The 21,480-nt window shown below is 38.9% G+C and overlaps 1 protein-coding gene across 3 annotated transcripts in view; it reads right to left on the bottom strand.

Annotated features, from left to right (window-relative positions):
* Window positions 1-21,480, bottom strand: part of BRMS1L (BRMS1 like transcriptional repressor) — a 164,417-nt gene that overhangs the window by 89,535 nt on the left and 53,402 nt on the right. For all 3 annotated transcript variants that reach the window (XM_072629737.1, XM_072629735.1, XM_072629736.1), the window contains exon 2: window positions 7,244-7,334. In XM_072629737.1, coding sequence (XP_072485838.1) covers window positions 7,244-7,332 — 89 coding nt within the window. In that variant the 5' untranslated portion in view covers window positions 7,333-7,334. The remainder of the gene's footprint in view (window positions 1-7,243; window positions 7,335-21,480) is intronic.

Raw genomic sequence — 21,480 nt, 5'->3', positions numbered from 1 at the left:
ATAAATATAAAATATCCCCTTCATTTACTTTATGTTTTGTTGGAATATAATTGTCCAAAACAATATTCTTCATTTTCATTTTGTTTTGAAATCTTTTTTCATTTTTTATTTTGGCAATTTGAGTTTGCTCTCTTTCTTGGGATCAAAATAAGTAATGGTTTCTCTATTTTGTTGGCTTTGAATTGGTTCTAATTTTATTTATCAAGTCAATGAGATTGTTTTTGCTTGTTTTTCAGAATTTCTCTTTTTGTGTTTACTGAAGGATCTTTTATTTTATTTATAAAACTGTTAAAATATACCTTAAGGAGTATTTAATTTTTATTTTATTATATTTTATTTTATATCTATAAAATTATAAATATTTTATATTTTATTTATATAAAATTTTTATTTATAAATTTATAAATATTTTAATATAAATATTTAATATTTAAATAAAATTTACCCTAAGGAATGCTTTGGCATATCAAAAGTTTCAGTATGGTTTCTAATTACTGTCCTTTTCTTTTATGAAGTTACTTATTGTTTCTATAATTTTGTTATTTGATGAAGCAGTTATTCAGATTTCATTATTTAATCTCTACCCAAGTTTGAATCCCTTCTTGAAAGACCTTTTATTAACTATAATTTTTATTGTGTTATGGTCAATAAAGGATATAGTTAATGTTTCTGCTTTTATGAGGTTTTTATGCCCTGGCAAATAGTCATTTTTTACAAGTGCTAATTCTACCTTTAATTCAATTATTTTTCGTTTAAGAACTTATGTGCCTAAATAAGTTTACTTTGTGGATAGAAAGCTGGCCTCCAAACTAGAAAAAACCTAACTTCAAGCCCTGTCTCTTGACACATACTGGTTGAGTGACCTTGTCCAAGCCACTTAACCTCTCAGTGCTTTAGCAACTCTAAAACTATATGCTGCTGAGAGGCTGACCTGGATTGGTAGAAATTTTCTTTACCCAGGAATGCCTTATACCAGTGAAAACACAGATCTACTCCCAATTCCTATCTGCTTAGATGCTATGCAATTTGGTACTTCTATATTAAGTGCTGCTATTATATCATTATCTATGGTGCATTTGAGCATAATGCAGGTGTTATTTTCTTTTAATCACATCTATTTTTATGGTTCCCTTCTTTTCTATAGGGATTCTACTCTCCTCACACCTTTTTAATTCACTAGAGATACAGCAAATTCTGCTCCAACCACACACTTTAACTCTGTAAATCATTGTTTCAAGTGTGCTTCTTATAAACAACATCTTACTAGATTTTGCTTTCTAATTCATCATGCTACCTTTCTTAATATTTGTGAGTTCACATTCACATTGATGGTTATGATACTTTTCCCCGTTTGTACTTATTTCCCCTTTATGATGAGGAAGTTGGCAAAACAAAAGGAACGTATGTGACCCATAGTAAGTGGACTAATCCCACTCCTCTGCTGCTTCTCTCTTCATCTAATATAGATACTGTTCACTAGTTCTTATGCTTTCTTTCTCTCATTATTTTTTTTAAGATTTAAATTTATTTATTTTTAGTTTTCAACATTCATTTCCATAAGATTTTGAGTTCCAAATTTTCTCTCCATCTTTCCCCTCCTCCCCACTTCGAGATGCTATGCATTCTGATATCCCCTTCCCCAGTCTTTCCTCTCTTTTATCATCCCCCCCTTATCCCCTTCCCCTTTACTTTCTTGAAGGGCAAGATAGATTTCTATACTCCAATGCCTGTATATCTTATTTCCCAGTTGCATGTAAAAACAATTTTTAACATTTGTTTTTAAAACTCTGAGTTCCAAATTCTCTCTTCTTCCCTCCCCACCCATGTCCACTGAGAAGGCAAGCAATTCAATATAGCAATACAATATACATGTGCAGTTATGCAAAACACCTCCATAGTAGTCATATTGTGAAAGACTAACTATATTTCCCTCCATCCCTCACCCCCCAATTATTCTATTTTATCCTTTGACCCTGTTCCTTTTCTAAAGTGTTTGCTTCTGACTACCTCTGCCTCAATCTGCCCTCCTTTCTATCATCTCCCCCTCATCCCCTTCCCCCTACTTTAATGTAGGATAAGATACCCAAATGATTGTGTATGTTATTCCTTCCTTAAGCCAAATCCAATGAGAGCAAGGTTCACTCATTCCTTCTCACCATTCACCTCTTCCCCTCCACTGTAAAACTTTTTTTGCCTCTTTTACGTGAGATAATTGACCTCATTTCTCCATTTCTTCCAGGAACTCCTAAGAGTCCCTCTGTGGCTAAGTTATCCTTTCTTCTGAAGTTCTACTTTAACTTGTTTGGGAGTTATTCTCTTTTTCTGGGTTTTCCTCTTAGAATTCTCTCAACCCACAGAATTTGTTTTAATGTTTTCTTCTGTTTACTATCTTCAGCCTCAGCTCTAGATTGGGACTTTGTATTTAGGTTGTGACACAAAAGACTCTCTTCTCCTTTAGTACTCTTGAAGGAAATGGTGAGGGCCTGGTTAGTCCTGCTCACCCTGTAGAACAGATATGTTCCTGACTGCCATTATAGATGAAGTGGTGAGTAGTCCATTCTACAGGAATCCTTGAATTCTGGCTCAGTTTCCTGGTGGCTTGACCCAAGCTTTGGCATCATACTGGTCTGTATTTACTTCTTTCACAATCCCCAGCTGGGAGCTGGCTCTACCCTTTGCAGTGGCTTTGACAGGACCCCAACTGGTTGTTGTCTATAGCACTGGTTACATGACTCTCATTAACTGTAATGGCCCTATCTCCCATTGCATCTCTCACAGGGGTACCTGGACACTGTACTAGCCCTGTCTCTTCCTATGGCTTTGTCATTGACTACCTAGGCACTGCACAGTCCTTACCCAACGCCGTGATAGGTGTGGTAGGCCTTAGTGTCACACTGCCTGGCCTCAAATTAGCTTTATTTCTTGCTATGGCTCTGTCTCAGACTACCTCAACACTTGATTGCTCCTGTGTTATACTGGTCATGCTCTAGCTGTAACTCCAGAACAGGCTACCTATGTATTACACTGCCTGAATATTATACTGTCTTTTATGAACTGGGTCCAACTCAGGCCAGTGTCCTAGTAGTTCAGGTTCAACTTACATTCTAAGGTGATTCAACAGCAGCAAAGTAAAACTCTGTCATGACAAGAGAATGATATTCAACAAGAATAGAAACTGAAGATACCTTGAGTTGACTCGGTTAATTAAACAAAGCTCCCTTGCTGGCACTACTTATGATTCATCAGCCAAACCTATAAGAGAGGCCCCAGCCTAAAATTCAAGGGAGAAAGGTATTAAGTCTGATACTGGTCTACCCTGACCTCCAATATTCAAGAAGCCTGATATAAGCAGCATTAAAGGAAGAAGAGGAAAACTAAAACAGCAACATAATAAAACAAAAAAAAGGAGTGACTGAATCAGAAGAGTCCCAGGAAAGACTGAGACTCACATCTAAACAGTCAGATCTAAATGATAGGTGATAATTTTTTTTGAAGTTTATAGTGGCTATCTCAGAAACATCTAGGCTATAGCAAAGATGACATTTTCTATATAGTCACTGGTCCTCATCACAAGTCAGGGAGAATTTGCCCTGTATTGCCACTCACTTAGTGTTCCCTGGGCCACCAGCCATGGCTTCCCTGGGAGCCTGATTGGGGGGAAAGCAATATAAAATTTTTGCCTCTTAGAAGAGAAGCCTCTGAGGGACGGGGGAGAAGGTGGAGAGCTACTCAGACATTTATACTTTACCCGTTTTGGGGGAGTTCCTTCCCAACAATGCCACCTCCAAGCCTTCCCTAGAAAGGAGTTGTACTCTTATCAAAGGGAGTACCTGAGGCCCTTATTCTGTCTGTTAGTCCAAGGCCAGTTACCATTAGGGGCCTCATCTTTGCTTGTTGCCCACTATATCAGAGTCTGTCACTCCCCCTGTACCAAGCCAAGACAATTATTAGGGCCTGAGCACTTCTGCAAAATGTTGAGACAGAATTTTGCTGCAGTCCTAAGCACTATAGCATGGGCACTGGTAGGGCATGACTCAGTCCACTAAAGCAGGCCAACTCCCTATGTAGAAGGCTGCTGTGGGCGTGCTGTGCCTCAACCCTCCTGTGTGCAGCAAAAGCTCTATAGATGATACTGTGGCTGGGGCCTGACCCTACTCTGCTAGCCTAGGGGAAAGACAGAATGCAACACTCAAAGGCAACAAAGCCAGACTCCTACAGGCCAGTACATGTGCTCTATTGCCCATGTTGTGCAAGCAATAGAATTTTTTACTGGGGTTGTAGAAACATTTCTGAGGCCTAGGACAAGAGGTTTGGGGGGAGGGGTGGGAAGAAAAATGAGAGACAGAGATGGAGAAAAAGAAAGAGAGAGGACAGGAGACAGAGGGAAACATGGGAGGGGGGCAGAAGGAGAGGGAAAGAGTATGAGAATTAAAGTCATAGTTGAGGAGTGAGAGTAGAAAGTTGCAAAATTGATAGAAAATACTTCCCTGTCCTTAGTCATCAAATGGGGTCCAACTGGTATATTTATCCATATTCCCAATTCCAGAAATGTCTCTGAGCTCCTGAGGATAACTGTCTTTTCAAATATCCTGCCACCCCTCACCCTCCAACCAAATGGCTTATACCAAAGAATCACAACAAAATCCTCATGGTAAAATTGCAGTTAGTCTTTCAAATACCAATTTTTTTAAATTAAACTAAAAAAGTTACTTTGGCACAGCTATTAGACAATCCTTAAAAAAAAGGATGTGCCTTAGTTTGCATTATCACTACCAGAGCCTCTCATGTCAGCTGTCAATGGTTAACTATGTCCATATACAATTACAGGTCTGAGAAGCGCTGGTTCAGCTGCAGTTAATTCCAAGAAGTCATTGGAAATCAGTTTACACAAATATGAGAGGGGCCTTTTTTTCAGGAGGCCTTTCCCAAGGTAACTGGGTGATGACCATTACCAATAAAAAAGTATTCATGCTCAGCAAGAACTGGACACTACTAGTTTTAAATTTCTCCTTTTCTAATAAGGGGAAACAGACCTTTTTCCACTCCACAAACTCAGGCTCTCCCAGTTGCTTTGAACATAAAAGTGAATTCTGAAGAGAAGCTCCATCTTAGCAGGACTTGGAGGAAGCTTAAATTATGAAGCTGGAAGGCCCTAAAAAGCTGGAGGACCTAAAAACAGTTTACAGAAATAATCTTCAAGGGACATTTAATTACTTACGAAACAGACATATTCACATTGTTCTTATCTTGCTGAATGGTGTTAGGGAGCTTATTCTCTAATGTGCCAGGAGGAGGTAGTGCCTCCTAGTAAAGAACCACCATTTCTAAAGGCATCACCAAAAACACTATTAGCATGAAGGCTAATCTGGGCTCACCTTCTTCCCTATCCTACATTTCAGAGAGCTCATTATGTTCTAATCCTGCAAGACTACATTAATTATTCAGGGATCAGACTGACTAAGGTCAGTATCTGGGTAGTTTATGATATACTCAAAAGGTCATTAGATTGTTAACCAAAAAAAAATTTGCTTTTCATGCCAGAATGATATTCAATAAAGACAGGCAACTGAAAACACCTCCAGTTGATTTAATTAAGCAAAGCTCCCTTGACAGGTACCCATCATGATTCATTAGCCTCCCTCCTCCCTCTCATTCCTTGGAGCCGCTTTTGCACTCAGGTAATGAGGAAGTGAAGTCAACAGTCTGAGCTCTTAGTCCTCTGGGTCACACACCAAAAAATCACATGTGAACATAATAAAATTATAATAATTAAAAAGGACTCAAATGAAAAAAAAGAAAAAACAGCCCCAACCTACCCTTCATGGAGGTGAGAGGTCCACAGATGTTATTACACATTGCATATATTTTCAGATTTTTCCAATGTATTGATCAGTTATACTGATTTTTTTTCCCCTCTTTAAAAAAACACTATTTGTCATATGGGATGGCTCTCTGGGAGGGGAGGGATACATGGGATAATTACAGTGAAATAATAAACAAAAAAACTTTAAAAAAGAGAAATACAAATCAAAACAACTTGGAGGTTTCATCTCACACTATTCAAGGTGGTAAAGACTAAAATATATGGAAATAGTTAATGCTTTAAGTACTAGAAAGAGGTAATACACTACTGTTAGAATTACGTACTGATCCAACCATTCTAGAAAGCAATTTGGAATTATGCTATAAAAGTGAACAAAATGTCTATACCTTTTGACCCATTTGCTAGGAATATACAGTAAGAACATCAAAGACAGAAACGTCCCATAGCCACCAAAATACTTATCAGTAACACTTTTTGTGGTAGTAAATAATTAGAAATAGAGTAGATGACCATTGGAGAATGGCTAAACAAAATATGGCACATGAATATGATGGAATATTACTGTCCCTTGAAGAAATGATGACTATGAAGAAAATAGACACACTTGGAAAAATGTATATGAACTGTGACGCAATGTGAAACACAATCAAGAAAACAATATATACAACAATTACAACAACGTAAACAGGAAGAAACACTACCAATAAAAGGAATTGAACTCTCTATCTAATTATAACTGCTAAGCTGGCCACAGAAGAAAGCTAAGAAATTGCATTTCCCTACATTTGTTACAAAGACAGAGGCTACAGTTATAGAACATTATCAGGTTCAGTTGATATGTTGGTTAGTTTTGCTGAATTTGTTTACTTTTCTGTCTTTTTAAAAAAATCTTTGTCACTAAGAATGATTTCTGGGTAAAGAGGGAAAGAATATATTAAAAAATTAATTAATGTAAAAAAAGGTGAATCAATAAAGATAAGATAAAATTTCAAGAAGATAAAAAGGGAATTGTGAACAGAGTACACTAGAATTATAATTGTTTCAAATCTGTCTCAGTTTTTTTTTAATTGGTTGAACAAACTACAAGACAGCAGTAATGCAAGGGAAATATTTTGATGAATAAAATCCACGTGAAAACTTGTTCATGACATAGAAACATGAAATCCATTATTTTACAAACCCTAATTGAAAAACCTTAGTTTAGCTAATGAGATCTTCAGAAGAAAATTACTAGTAGCAGTCTCTTCTCAAAGAAGAAAGTCTGTCCTATAATATGTAAAAATAAAATTTATTCAAATATAATGTAATTATATAGTCCCTTTTGGGTTCTAAAATCTAGGATCCTATAATCCTAAGTGCACCTTTTTTTGCTAGTTTATGGAATCAGTAGAAATGACCTTCTGTAGATCCACTACTTACTGATCTTTGAGGTCTGTAAACTGTTTTTCAAGATTTGACATTTCATCTAAGCACTCCATTCGTCTTCTTTCACAGTCTTCATCATCCATTTCTGTTAATAAAAGCATGAACATTACTAATTACAGTTGAAATGCCATAAAACTGATCAGGTGGTTACAATCCATGATATCACTGAAATTTATAAGGCAAATTTAAAAACTTGTAAATATGAGTTTACATGCTGACACTTCATATACAGTCTTAAAGAAATACTGTTCTATCTAAAATAATTATTGCTATGAATTCTAATCTAAACTATGGAAAAGATTTAAATATAAAACTTCATAAATCTTTAATGTGACCTGGGTCTCTCAATATTTGCAACAAATGTTTTCCTGAAAAATTGTATATAGGACTAAGAAAGGTCTCTTTCAGGTGTGGTTTGAGCCATATCTGAATGGAAGCCAGGAGGTGGAGACAAAGGAAAATATCCCAGGTATGGGAAACAGTCAGTGAAAGTTTGAGGGGGATGGAGTGTTATATGTGAGAAATAGCAAAGCCAATGCAGCTGGATCATAGAATACATGGAGGGAGGGGAGTAAACTATAATATTAGAAGAATAAATGCCATAAGGATTTTATATTTGAACCTGGAAGTAATACGGAACCAGTGGAGTTTATTGGGGCTGGGGCATCTTCAGAACTTTTTTAGGAAATCATTTTGCCAGCTTAGTAGAAAATGAATTGAAGTAGTAAAGACTTGCAGCAGGGAGATTAACCAGAAGACTATTGCAAAAGACATGTGCATCATTCGAAGACAAGCCTGGCCAACTAACAGAAGCTATATTATCATTTAGTAAATTTTTTTGGATAAAAGTTGTTACTGAAGATCAGTAGATCAGGCAGAAGGGTTTTGATATTCTTTGGTAGAGAAAGTATCCACTATGATGGAATTACCTTCACTTGACCCTACCATCCCTTTAAATTATGGTCTCACAAGACGTGGGAGAGTTGGAACACTAATTCATCATTAGTGGAGCTGTGAGCCGGTCCAACCATCTGGAGAGCAATTTGGAACTATGCCCAAAGGGCTACAAAAATGTGCATACCCTCTGACCCAGCAATATCACTTCTAGGGCTATATCCCAAAGAGATCATAAAAATGGAAAAAGGTCTCACATGTACAAAAATATTTATAGCAGCTCTTTTTTGGTGGCCAAGAACTGGAAATCGAGGGAATGCCCATCAATTGGGGAATGGCTGAACAAGTTGTGGTATATGAATGTAATGGAATACTACTGTGCTATAAGCAATGACAAACAGTCAAACTGGAAAGACTTAAATGAACTGATGTTGAGTGAAATGAGCACCAAGAGAACATTATACACAGTAACAGCCACTGTTTCTGAAGCCCTTCACAGCAATTCAAGGACCTAAAACATCCCCAAAGGACTCTTGCAGCAAAATGCCATTCATATCCAGAGAAAGAACTATGGAATCAGAACGGAGAATGAAGCAGACTCTTTCTCTTGTGTTATGTTTTTTATTTTTTTCTCATGGTTTCAACCATTCATTTTAATTCTCCTAAGCAACATAACTAATGTGAAAATGTGTTTAATAAGAATTTATGTGTAGAACTCATATAAGACTGCATGCCATCTCGGGGAGGGAAGGTAAAGGAAGGGGTAGAAAATTTAAGATTCATGGAAGTGATTGTTGAAAACTGAAAACAAATTAATTAAATTTAAAAAAATAAATTATGGTGCCACCTCCCATTTAGAGTCAAACTACTAGATAACCTTTGCTCTCATACACTTTCAAATCCTAGCAATCACTTAGGTGAATCCGCTCTCTCCAAGGTTACCAAACCTCACTTAACTGCTAAATAGGATTACTTTTACTTAATCTTTCCTCCAACCCCTGGACTCACAGTTTTTGTTGCTGTTCTAACCACACCATTTCTCTCGGTAGGGAACCTACAGCCACTTGCAAGTTCCAAATGTCAAAGTTCTATAATTCAATCAAAGGGCTACACTTGAGGATCTAGAGGGCCACATGCAGCCTCAAGACCAAAGGTTCCCCACCCCTGTCCTAGATATTCTCTCCTTTGACTTCCAGGACACTACTCACTTTTGATTATTCACCTATTCAATAGCACCAGTGTCCACCAAAGTTTATCCCTTAATCCCCTCCCCTAACATGGATCAAAAAAAAAAAAAAGCAACAAAGCCAGAACTGAAATGGTCTGGAGTAGGTTAAGGTCCAACCTCCCTGGACAAAAATTCCTGGTGGCCTTTGGTTGTACTGAGAAAGCTTCCTACTCAAAATATTGCACCAAATGGAGATGGGTTGAGGGGAAGGGTCTTCTAACATAATGGATATCTGAAGACCACACAAGTCATCACACCTTGCCCTACTGAACAGGCACATTTCCATGTGCAGTCAAGAGTTGCTTCTGCAGAGGTGCTACTGGATCCTTACTGTATATCCCTTGCTATGTTAGGGCCAAATAATTATTAACTTGTAAGATTTTAAGAATGCCTCATTTAGTCCCAACATCAAAACAGAACAGAGTTACTATTTATTACTATATATATTTATGCCATAATATATGTAATACTATATAACATATGTATACCATATAACATACATATTGCATAATATAAATATATATTATATAGTACTAGATATTACATACTATAGTACAACATAATAGTTAATCAGGCCCTGCCCTAACATTTAATATAGTGGGTAAATGGATGAGCTGAGATGGCCTTGAAACATGGGTAGTATAGTGGTAAATGTTTAACAATGGATTCTTGGGGGAGGGAGGGAAGTACAGACTTTTAAGCTTAACCTACATTTAATCTACCTTATTAACATTTTCTCCATCACTTTAAGCCTAGACAACCAACAAAACAATAAATCAAACCTTGATTTATAGCTTTGCCAATTTCCAAGGTGTAAATGCTCACACTGAAAATTTAACAATCACCTCAGAAGCTGGCTCCAGGACACCGTTGCTGGAAAGCACATAACATTAACTCAGTGGGTGATGAAAAAGGTAATCTAGGTAAAAAAAACACCAAATCTAGCATTTCTTGGTGGAACATCCTGCAGTAGAAATATATCAATGTAATAAGACAAAAAGAGCAGAACAGAGCATTCGTTAACTAGAGACGGAGTTCTTAGCTATTAAGCATTGTGCAAGGAAGGCTGAGGAGCAGTCAGTGAAGCTAGGGACAGAAAGTGAAGGAACCTCCCCCTAATGAGGATTGACTGTATACACCACAAACTCAGCTTATTGGGATACTAGTAAACTTGAACAGGGAAATACAGCTTCAGGACAATAGGTGTCCTTCAGTATCATTCTCTAGCCTAAGGTATCCTCTAAAGCCCCTGTCCCATTTGAATCATCTGGGGGAGGATAAAGAGGGCAGAGCAATAAGGGAATGGGATTCTTGGGAGTCATTATCTGTGTGGGTCATTTCTGTAACCTTTATATGTTTATTTACAGACCTACATACTTTATTATTATTATCATTACAGGTAGGGAACAAATGGTAACCCTTAAGAGTTTCTGGGCCATCTCGGGCAGTTAACACAAAACAAGAGCAGGTCCTAGGAGAATGTAAAATATTTCTTCTCTAATTATGGACATGATGGAAGCTGGGATACTTTGTTATACTAGCTCCCCTCACAACATGTCTATGATGCCCACAAGGAAGTTAGATGGTACCTGGCAGCTTACACTGAACTAAAGGGAGCTAAATCAAGTCATGCCCTTCAGTACATTTGTTCCTAATCTCATCAATGTCTTAAACCAAGTAGCTCAGGCCCAGGGTGAGTGGTACATATGGTTAATGACCTCCCTCATGCTACCACAGTGTGATGGGTACCAATGAAAAGAGTCCTCCCTTCCTGAGCTCAATGGTGTACACAATTACACTGATGACATACTGTTGACCAGCACAGATGAGGCCACTGTGGCAGAAATCCTAGATCCATAAATTGTCCACGTGAGGGACAAAGGGTAAGAATTTAACCCTAGGAATATCCAGGGTCCAGCTCATTCAGTCAAATTTTGTGGAATAGAGTATATGGGGAAAACCCAGAACAGGCAGAGTTTAGAATTAGTTACTGACATTCACTTCCCAAATTAGGAAGGAAGCCTAGAGACTTATTGGACTCTTCAGGTTTCAGAGAACGCATATTCTCCATCTGAGTATCCTGATAGCTCCCACTTAACTAATCACCCCAACTCTGCTTCTTTCAAGCAGAGCCCAGAAAAGGCTATATCGCTGGAAGATCTAAAGAAAGCTGTCCACCAATTTCTTCCCTTAAGGCTCTTATGATCCTGCAAAACCCATGTTTCTGGAGATCTCTGCCCATAATGACCAGAGTAAGTGGAGCCTTTGACAGGCACCAAAGACACCAGAATAAGAGATTGTTAGGCTTCGGAAGCTGCCAAATTCCCCAAAGTGGACATTCACTACACTACTTTGAAAAGCAGTTGCCCTAGTGTTACTGGACCCTGGTTGCTATGCAGGGGTTATATAATCATCTTTGTTTGGGGTTGCCCATTATGAGTTAGGTAATTGAAGTTAAGACTAATGAAGGAATTTTGTCAGCACCTCCTACTACATACAACTGTTTGTGTGGCATGTCACAACCCATCAATAGCCTATTACACTAAATAGGTTAGAGCTAATACAAGAACAGTAGCGGTTGAAGAGTAGGCTCACCCACTGCCAAGATGGACCCAGTGGGGTGGTGACACCATGTTGTGCTGGGCATAAGACCATATGATTCCCCTTAAGGAAAATGCAACTAGTTATTCCTCTCCAATTAGGGTCCTTGTATTAGTCAAAATAGCCACCTCACCCAAGTGGTCCTTAACATGTCCCCAATTGGCAAAATGGCAGTTTACCATTTTGGGGCAAGAGGATGCTCTGACTAATAATCAACAGTTATATCATTATATACCTGACTACCCAAGCCAATTGTACAACCTCCTTAGAAGACAGGTCTTTGACAAATAAAGGGAAAGAACTCTTTTGTCTAGTGGCTTCCAGGATGCAGTCTCCAGGAAGCTCTACCTTTTAAGAACACACTGTTTTGGGACATAGTTACAGCAGATCCTCTCTAGCCCTTTCTTGTTTCTCCTCCAAGGCAGAAACATCTTGGTTTCAAGGTCTTTGCCTCCTTTAAAGAGCTTCATATATCATGGACAAGTAAGTCAGGTTCAATTGGCAGGCTGCCTTTCCCCTGGGATAGTTCAGTCAATTCCTTCTCAGAATAGTTTGGGGGCCAACAAGTGGCATTATTGGAAGGTATTCTGCTTTCTAAAAGCATGGGGAAAATGAAACAATATTTAACTAGGTTGAATGTATATTTACTTGGGAAAAAGGGGATTATCTAGATAATTTGGTGGTAATTCTGAGTCCCTGGACGGGAGTAAAGAAGAGTCCTTATGTAGACCCCATAAAAGAAAGGGGGCAGATCCTTGGTAGAGAATTTCAAGGAAGTGAAGATTTCATATTCCCCTGATGTGGTTCTCAGGAAGAGGGAAGGTTTGGTGAGTGAGCTAGAGAATACTGAGTGGATGGCAGTTTTGGGAGAGCCTCAGTATCTCAAATCCCAGGATAGGTTACATCCAAGAAGCTTATGACCTCTTAGTCTCACTTTACTACAGATGACCATGGTAAGATGAAGAATTGTTGTCTGAGCTAGAAGTGTCAGCTATGCTGTGGCCCTGATATTCTGGTGCTGTTCCTGTTCACTGTTACCACCTTACATCAGGAGGAGAATCTGTGCTGTAAGTGCCATGATTCTGTGCTCTGTCAGTATTATTCTTGGTACAAATGCTCCAGCTCATTGTTACTACCTTGGGAGACCCATTGTTCTTGCAAAGATTTTGCATCACCCAGCCCATGGACCATATCACTGCAATCTAAGACCTGGTCCTTCTAAAGAAGAGAAAAGCATAAGGGTTTCTGGCTTGGTGAGGGGGTGTTAATTTCTTCTTCTTTTTTCTCTTCTTCTTCTTCTTTTCTTCCCTTATTATTGCCAATGCCAGGATGATTGTCCAATAAAAGCCCTGAAAGCATTTAAATAAAGGAAGGTCTTCTAGAAGATCCTTAGGACCCTGACACTCAGGGATGGCATGTGAAAGCACCAATTTTTCCCCTCTGATTCCCTTTTCCCCCTCCAGCTTTAGAATTAGAAAAAGATAACTTGAATGGCTCAGGGTAGGACAAGGCTCAAGACTACCTCCTTCTATGGAACTTTCTGGTAGCCTCTGGCTATGTTGACAGGGGGCACAAAAGGTCCCACATAAATGGAATTAAGTCTTCTCTAATTTAGTGGATGCCTAACAACTACACAAGTCATCACCCTTTATCCTGATGACCAAGCACACTTCCAGAGACAAAGAGGACCTAATTTAGAGAAGCTAGGTGCTACTGGATCCTTCCTGCTATGTTAGAGTGAACTAAATAAATCTCTTTTTCTTAAATTTTTAATGAACTACACATGCCTTATTCAATCCCAACACAAAACTAAAGCTAGCATCAAGCCCACCCTTAACAACCTACCCTATCTTATTATTCCTCAATCACCTTTTCTAGAATATTGCTCTACCCACTATCCAGAGGTGGATAGAAGCTCATGCCTTTAGTCTTCTTCTTGTCTCTTTCTATATTCTTTTACATAGTGATTTTATAAGCTCCCATAGGTTCAATTACTAACTCTTGGTAGATTATTCTCAAATCTATATATCCAGCTCTAATCACTCTCCTGAACTCCCACATCACCAAATGCCTATCAAACATCTCTCCCTGAACATTACACAAATAAACTCAACACGTCCAAAACAGAACCTGTTATTTTTTCCTCAAAACCTAGGACTCCTATAAAGTTCCCTATTTCTATTGAAATAATAATTATTAGTAATCCTTAATTATTCCTCCTACCAAGCTAACTTCCATTAATAGTTAGAAAATCTTGTCAATTCTACTTTTATAACAACTCATGCATTTATCATCTCTATCCATTTAAATGGCCACCATTCTGGTTCCACCTCTTACCTAGAATATTGCAACAATTTCTGGACATAACCAATACGACAACTGTCTTGCTTGACTATGCACATTTGTTATAATGGTTTTGTTTTTCTTTTTTTTCAATTGGGAAAGGGAGATGATAAGAGGGAGGAAAAAAACAAATGCTCAATGATTGAAAAAGGTTAACTTTAAAAGACTACTGCAATATCTAGTTGATTGCTTTCCCTGCTTCCAGTCTCCATTTTATCAATCCATCTTCCACAAAGATGCCAGAAGAATCATCCAAAAACATAGGTCTAATCATGTCAATTCGCAGTTCAAAACTCTTCAGTGGTTCCTTATTGCCTTTAGGATGAAATAACAAACTCTTTAGTCTGGCATAAAAACCCTTCCTTCACAGTCTAGCCCCATCTTACTACTTCAAACTCATTTCACATTACTTCAAAATCCTTGATTCCATCTCTGATTTGCTTGCCCCATCTCTCTTTCTTAAGATCTTGCTTTTCAGTTTCAGCTCATTTGTCTTTTCCCTGAGGATTCCCCCTAATGTCACCACTATGTTCCTCCTAAAATTATCTCATATTTACTTATCTATTTACATAATAATGTTTCTTAAGAACAAGGAATATTTATAAATTTTGCTTTTGTATCCTCAATGCTTACCACTGTGCCTTGTGCCCTTAATGTTGAATATTTGGTTTAAAGTGAGGCTAACTTATAACTTAAAAAAAATTTATATGATTTGTTTGAAAAACATGTCTCATACCATTAGCAAAACTACTTCTTTAAGAGATGGTGATAAGAATTTTAAGGTGTTTGATCACATAAATGTATTTGCTCCTAATAAATAGAAGAAACTTAAGCAGAACACAAAGGTAATTAATCCTTTATTAAGGCTTCTTACAAAAAATCAGAGGAATATAAGCCTTGGTTTTTATTTATTAAAAACCGTAATCATCCTACATTATTTGACAGAATATAATTGATTTCACAGTATAAGAATATTCATTTAAGATAGCATTAGATATCTAAATAGAAGTCTTTCCAAACCTAAACACATTTAACAAGCGGATTCTATCTTTTTGGTTTAGGACTAGGGAAGAAGAATAAGCATTTAAATAGTGTTAGCAAAGTGGCAAGCACTGTGCTAAATGCTTTGTAAATACTATCTCGTCAGATCTTCACAACAACCCTGGGATGTATGTGCTATATTTTCCAGTTAAGGAAACCAAGGCAAACAAACTTTAAGTGACTCGCCTGGGGCTATATTTGAACTCAGGCCCAGTCTCAGGTCCCAAACTTTATTAAGTAGGCCACCTACGGGCTGGTTAGGTTTGTACAAATGAACAATTAGCCTTCAACTGACTTCTGAATGAATGAATTCTAAAGTTACTAATCTGTAAAGAAATGAAAGCGACAACTCCAAAGGTAAGCAGAGATGGTGAAATTCTTTGGAAATCTATCGATTTTCAGGAAACTGCAGATTAAGCTGACAAAATTATTTCTTAGCACTGAGGTGTAGCAGAAAGGACTGCTTGGAGTTAGGAGATCCTAAATTCAAAACCCACCACTGACACTAGCTATGTGGCAGGGCAAATCAATTAACATTTTTGAATCTCATGTTCCTCACCTGTAAAATAACACTTATCCTAAATACTGTTGTATCAAATGAGATAATGAAAATATAAAGCACTCTGTAGACATTAAAGTGTCAGAAGATACATCAATAAGCACTTTTATTTATCTTGTGAGAGGCAATGGGGCTTGGTGAACAAAGAGCTAGCCTTTGAAGTCAAAGACCTATGTTCCAAGTCTCTTGACATATATATTCTTCGTGTGACCCTGAGCAAATCATTTAACTTCTTTTCCTTCAGACAACTCTCTAAGACCATAAGATGCAGAAAAGGTTCAATTTTTCTAAAAAGTCATGTTATGATAGGAAGTCACATTGTGGTTCATCCTTCATTTTCAAAGAGGGCCAATGACATCATGGGTGATGTTTTGACTGGCTCATGAATTAGATTTAAATAGGCAGAGTTTTGCAAAGTCATTGGCCTCTCTCTCTCTTCCAGAGTCAACAAAGTCCAGTGGCAGGACAAGAATACATACCTAACCAACGAATGTCCCCCTTATCCAACTTTTTCTAGAAATGACCATAAGTACCATGCTGAATAAACTATTCAATCAAAGGATATAGCTGCATATTATATAACAAAAAATCAAGGCTATACTATTTCATAAAGCTTCTTAAAGTATCTAAATATCAAAGATTATAACAACCACATAGAAATGTATTTGACTCAATATTCAAAAGTGGTTTCTTAGAAGTAATCAGGGTGGAGCCAAGATGGCGAAGTAGAAAGATGCACATACACATAGCTCCGAGCCCACAAACCACAGAGAGGCTAGAGGGGACCAAGCCAGGGCGAATTCTGCACCCAGAGACCACGGAGTATTGGAGCGAGGGGTCCTTCGCGCCGTGGACTGGGCGCCAGGACGGGGAGCAGAGTGCAGCCCCGCCGCCGCAGCCACGACACTGAGGGGAAGAGATCCAAGAGGGCTACGGGGACGGGATCTCCAGCGGCCACGCGGGTCCCCCCACCCACAGAGGGACCTGCAAGCCTCTCGCAAAAGGTCTGTCGCGCTGCAGACGCGGAGCCCAGCCCGGATCTGTGGCAGCCACGGCAGCCGCGGCTCCGAGAGGCACAGATCTGAGAAGGCTCCAGAGATGGGATCTTCAGCGGCGGCACAAGCCCCCCCACCAACAGGTGACTGACGGGGGTAGGTGAGAGAGTCTCTGGCGGGTTGAGAGGGGAGTGGGGTGCCCCCATGGCTTGGGCCCCCCTGGGAGATAGAAGTTGAGAGGCGGCTGCAGACAGGGGCTCCCCAAACAGGCGGGAGCCTGGATCCATTGTGGAAGGTCTGTGCATAAACCCCCTGAGGGAACCAAGCCAGAGAGGCGGCCCTGCCCCTGACCTCAGCACCTGAACTTAATTTAACACTGAATAGCAGCCCTGCCCCCGCCAAAAACTCTAAGGCGGGAAGCAGCATTTGAATCTCAGTCCCCAAACGCTGGCTGGGAGGACCAGGAGGCGAGGTGGGTGTGAGGAGAACATTCAGAGGTCAGGCCACTGGTTGGAGAAAATGCCAAGAAAAGGGAAAAGAAATAAAACTATTGAAGGGTACTTTATCGGAGAAAAGACACTTCCTCCCTTCCTTTCTGATGGGGAGGAACAATGCTTGCCATCAGGCAAAGACACAGAAATTGAGGATTCTGTGTCCCAGCCCACCCAATGGGCTCAGGCCATGGAAGAGCTCAAGAGGAATTTTGAAAATCAAGTTAGAGAGGTGGAGGAAAGACTGGGAAGGGAAATCAGAGGGATGAGGGAGAAGCATGAAAAGCAGATCAGCTCCCTGCTAAAGGAGAACCAAAAAAATCTTGAAGAAATTAGCACCTTGAGAACTAGCCTAACTCAGCTGGCAAGGGAGGTGCAAGGGGCCAATGAGGAGAAGAATGCTTTCAAAAGCAGAATTAACCAAATGGAAAAGGAGATTCAAAAGCTCACTGAAGAAAATAGATCTTTCAAATCTGGAATGGTACAGATGGACGCTAAGGACTTTATGAGAAAGACAGATATCTCAGAACATACCGCGCAGATTCGAAAAATGGAAGATAATGTGAAATATCTTATTGGAAAAACAACTGACCTGGAAAATAGAATCAGGAGAGACAATGTAAAAATTCTGGGACTACCTGAAAACCATGATCAAAAGAAGAGCCTAGATATCATCTTCCATGAAATTATCAAGGAAAACTGCCCTGAGATTCTAGAACCAGAAGGCAAAATAAATATTCAAGGAATCCGCAGAACACCGCATGAAAGAGATCCAAAAAGAGAAACTCCTAGGAGCATTGTGGCCAAAATCCAGAATTCCCAGGTGAAAGAGAAAATATTGCAAGCAGCTAGAAAGAAACAATTCAAGTATTGTGGAAATACAATCAGGATAGCACAAGATCTGGCACCCTCTACATTGAGGGATAGAAGGGAATGGAATAGGATATTCCAGAAGTCAAAGGAACTACGACTGAAGCCAAGAATCACCTACCCAGCAAAACTGAGTATAATACTTCAGGAGAAAAAATGGTCTTTCAATGAAATAGAGGACTTTCAAATTTTCCTGATGAAAAGACCAGAGCTGGAAAGAAAATTTGACTTTCTAACACAAGAATGAAGAAGAACCATGAAAAGGTGAACAGCAAAGAGAAGTCATAAGGGACTTACTAAAGTTGAACTGTTTACATTCCTACATGGAAAGACAATATTTGTAACTCTTGAAACATTTCAGTATCTGGGTACTGGGTGGGAGTACACACACACACACATGCACACAGCCACACATACATAGAGACAGAGTGCACAGAGTGAATTGAAGGGATGGGATCAAATCTTAAAAAAAAAAAATGAAATCAAGCAGTGAGAGTGAAATATTGGGAGGAGAAAGGGAGAAGTTATATGGGGCAAATTATCTCTCATAAAAGAGGCAAGCAAAAGACTTATTAGTGGTGAGATAAAGAGGGGAGGCAAGAGAAAAACATGAGGTCTACTCTCATCACATTCCACTAAAGGAAAGAATATAATGCACACTCATTTTGATAGGAAAACCTATCTCATAATACAGGAGAGTGGGGGACAGGGGCACAAGCAGGGTGGGGGGGAGGATGGAGGGGAGGGCATGGGGAGGAAAATGCAATACGAGGTCGACACTCATGGGGAGGGAAAGGACCATAAGAAAATAGAAGTAAAGGGGGACAGGATAGGATGGAGGGAAATATAGTTAGTCCTATACAACTCAACTAGTATGGAAATCATTTGCAAAACTAAACAGATATGGCCTATATTGAATTGCCTGTCTTCCAAGGGGAAGGGGTGGAGAGGGAGGGAGCTAAAGAAGTTGGAACTCAAAGTGTTAGGACCAAATGTAATGTTCTTACCACTGGGTAACAAGAAATACAGGTTAAGGGGTCAAGAAAGCTATCTGGCCCTACAGGACAAAAGAGAAGACGGAGACAAGGGCAGGGAGGGAGGATAGAGGAGAGAGCAGATAGGTCACAGGGGCAATCAGAAAGCTCGGGTTTGGGGGGGGGGGAGGGAATAAAAGGGGAGAAAATTTGTAACCCAAAATTGTATGAAAATAAATGTTAAAAGTTAAATAAAATAAAAAAAAAAAAGTAATCAAATATTTCTGGGAAGCCTTGAGGCACATTACAGTTTTTTGAGAAACTGACTCAGTAAATATGTTTCACTGTCTTTTTTTTCTTTATAAATGTCTTTTCTAAGATTTCATATCCCTATGTCTTTGTGAGCAAGCACAGTCACTAGATTGAGGATTTTTGTATTTGAAAAACACGTCATCTTTCTGCTTTCTTAAGCTGTCACCTCACTAGGTACTAGCATTTTCACCTTACACAGTAACACAAGGTATACTTTCCTTTAAAATACATTTATCAACATTCACTTGGACTAATTTTTCCAACCTTTACCATACTATCCCCTCACATTAAAAAACAAAACAAAATAAAAACCCTTTTAAGCTTTGTTAAACTGAAAGGCACAAAAATGAATTTGATCTTGAACCTAAATAAATAAAATCTTTTCATTTTAGCCATAAATTCTGTGTTACCTTATGATCCAAAACAACCAACACTATAACACTGTCTTCCCCTCCTTTCATCAGAACAGTCACTTAATAAAAATATTAGACTTAATAAAAAGTATGACTATAAGGTAATGAAATATTTCCCCTCCTATAGAGCTGTCCTTGGACCCAGTTCATTACTGTATACCCTCTCTAACACAGATAGACCACGTGGCCCCCGGTAAATCACTTAACCCTATTAGTGCTCTCCCAAATGGGATCATGACCCACCGTTTAAGAAGCACTGAAGGGATCATGAGTGGAAAAAGGTAAGAAGCACTGCTCTAAGAAACGCTTTAAAATTATAAAATTATCATGGTAGGGGGGATGAATTTACAGATGTGATCCCTATCCTGTCTCAAACATGTAACCAGGAAGTTATGTATCCAATGAATACAGCCCCTTTAAAAGTCACCTCCCAAAATACAAATGAAATTTCTTTGGAGCCTGCCTTCCAGTTACAACAGAAAATCACTTTCATTACAGTAGCATAGCATGGAACAGAATGGCATGGCATGGTATACTTTATATAGAGTAGATGTTTTTATGATGTTTTTATTCTTTATTTTTCAGTTCCAAATTTTCTTCCTCTTCCTACCCCCTTCCCCACCTAGTGGGAAGGCATGAAAACAAAAACTATTACAAATATGTGAAGTCATGTAAAACACATTTCCATATTAGTCACGTTCCCCCATAATCTTCTCCTTCCCCACTTCATCCCCCTCCCTGCAAGGTAAAAAATGTTTCAACATGAGTACTTTGGAACTGTGGTAGGTCACTGTGTTGATCAGAGTTTCTAAGTTTTACAAAGTTGACATCTTGGTAATATTTCTATTAACTTTATAAATTGCTGACAGTTCTGCTCATATCAGTTCATACAGATTTTCTCAGGTTTTTCTGGAACCATCTGTAAGGAGAATTTTGTTATCCATTTTAGAGTTTAGTTTCTCAGGATTCATGGCAATGCCTAGTTTCCAGGTACTGGATAACTCCCAGAATAGCTCCAAGGATTCCAGACAGTAATTCCTAGAATCATAGTGATAGTCTTACTGAGGTTGCACCATAAGATATAGGGGTGACATAATTGATATTTACTATACTTGTGCAGAATGACAATATTGCTAAAGTTAACCTCTGAGGCCATTGTTGGTAATATGCCTTCTTTATCTGTTGCCTTATAAAGCAAGTAGGCACTGATCAGTGAGTGAGAAACCCACAGGGAATATGACAGTGTAATGCTGTGTGTGCCTCAACTGGGTCCCATTGAGACTTGAGGGAATTTAGGGAAGTGCACAAGCTGTGCCTGTTTCAATTGTAGTTGCCCTGTCTCTCGCCAGTCCCTTCAAGAAAGGTGATTAGGGAATGCTATAGGAGTTGATGTTCCCATTATCAGCAACCCTTTGAAAAGATTAGACTAGAACAAAGTAAGATCATTAACCCCTCCAAAGCTGTCTTCTTCTCCTTCCTGTCTAACCAGATCAATAAGAGGTTGGAGACC

This window comes from Notamacropus eugenii, chromosome 1 (genome assembly GCF_028372415.1).
Source record: "Notamacropus eugenii isolate mMacEug1 chromosome 1, mMacEug1.pri_v2, whole genome shotgun sequence".
Lineage (NCBI taxonomy): Eukaryota > Metazoa > Chordata > Mammalia > Diprotodontia > Macropodidae > Notamacropus > Notamacropus eugenii.
This window is presented reverse-complemented; position numbering and strand designations above follow the sequence as displayed.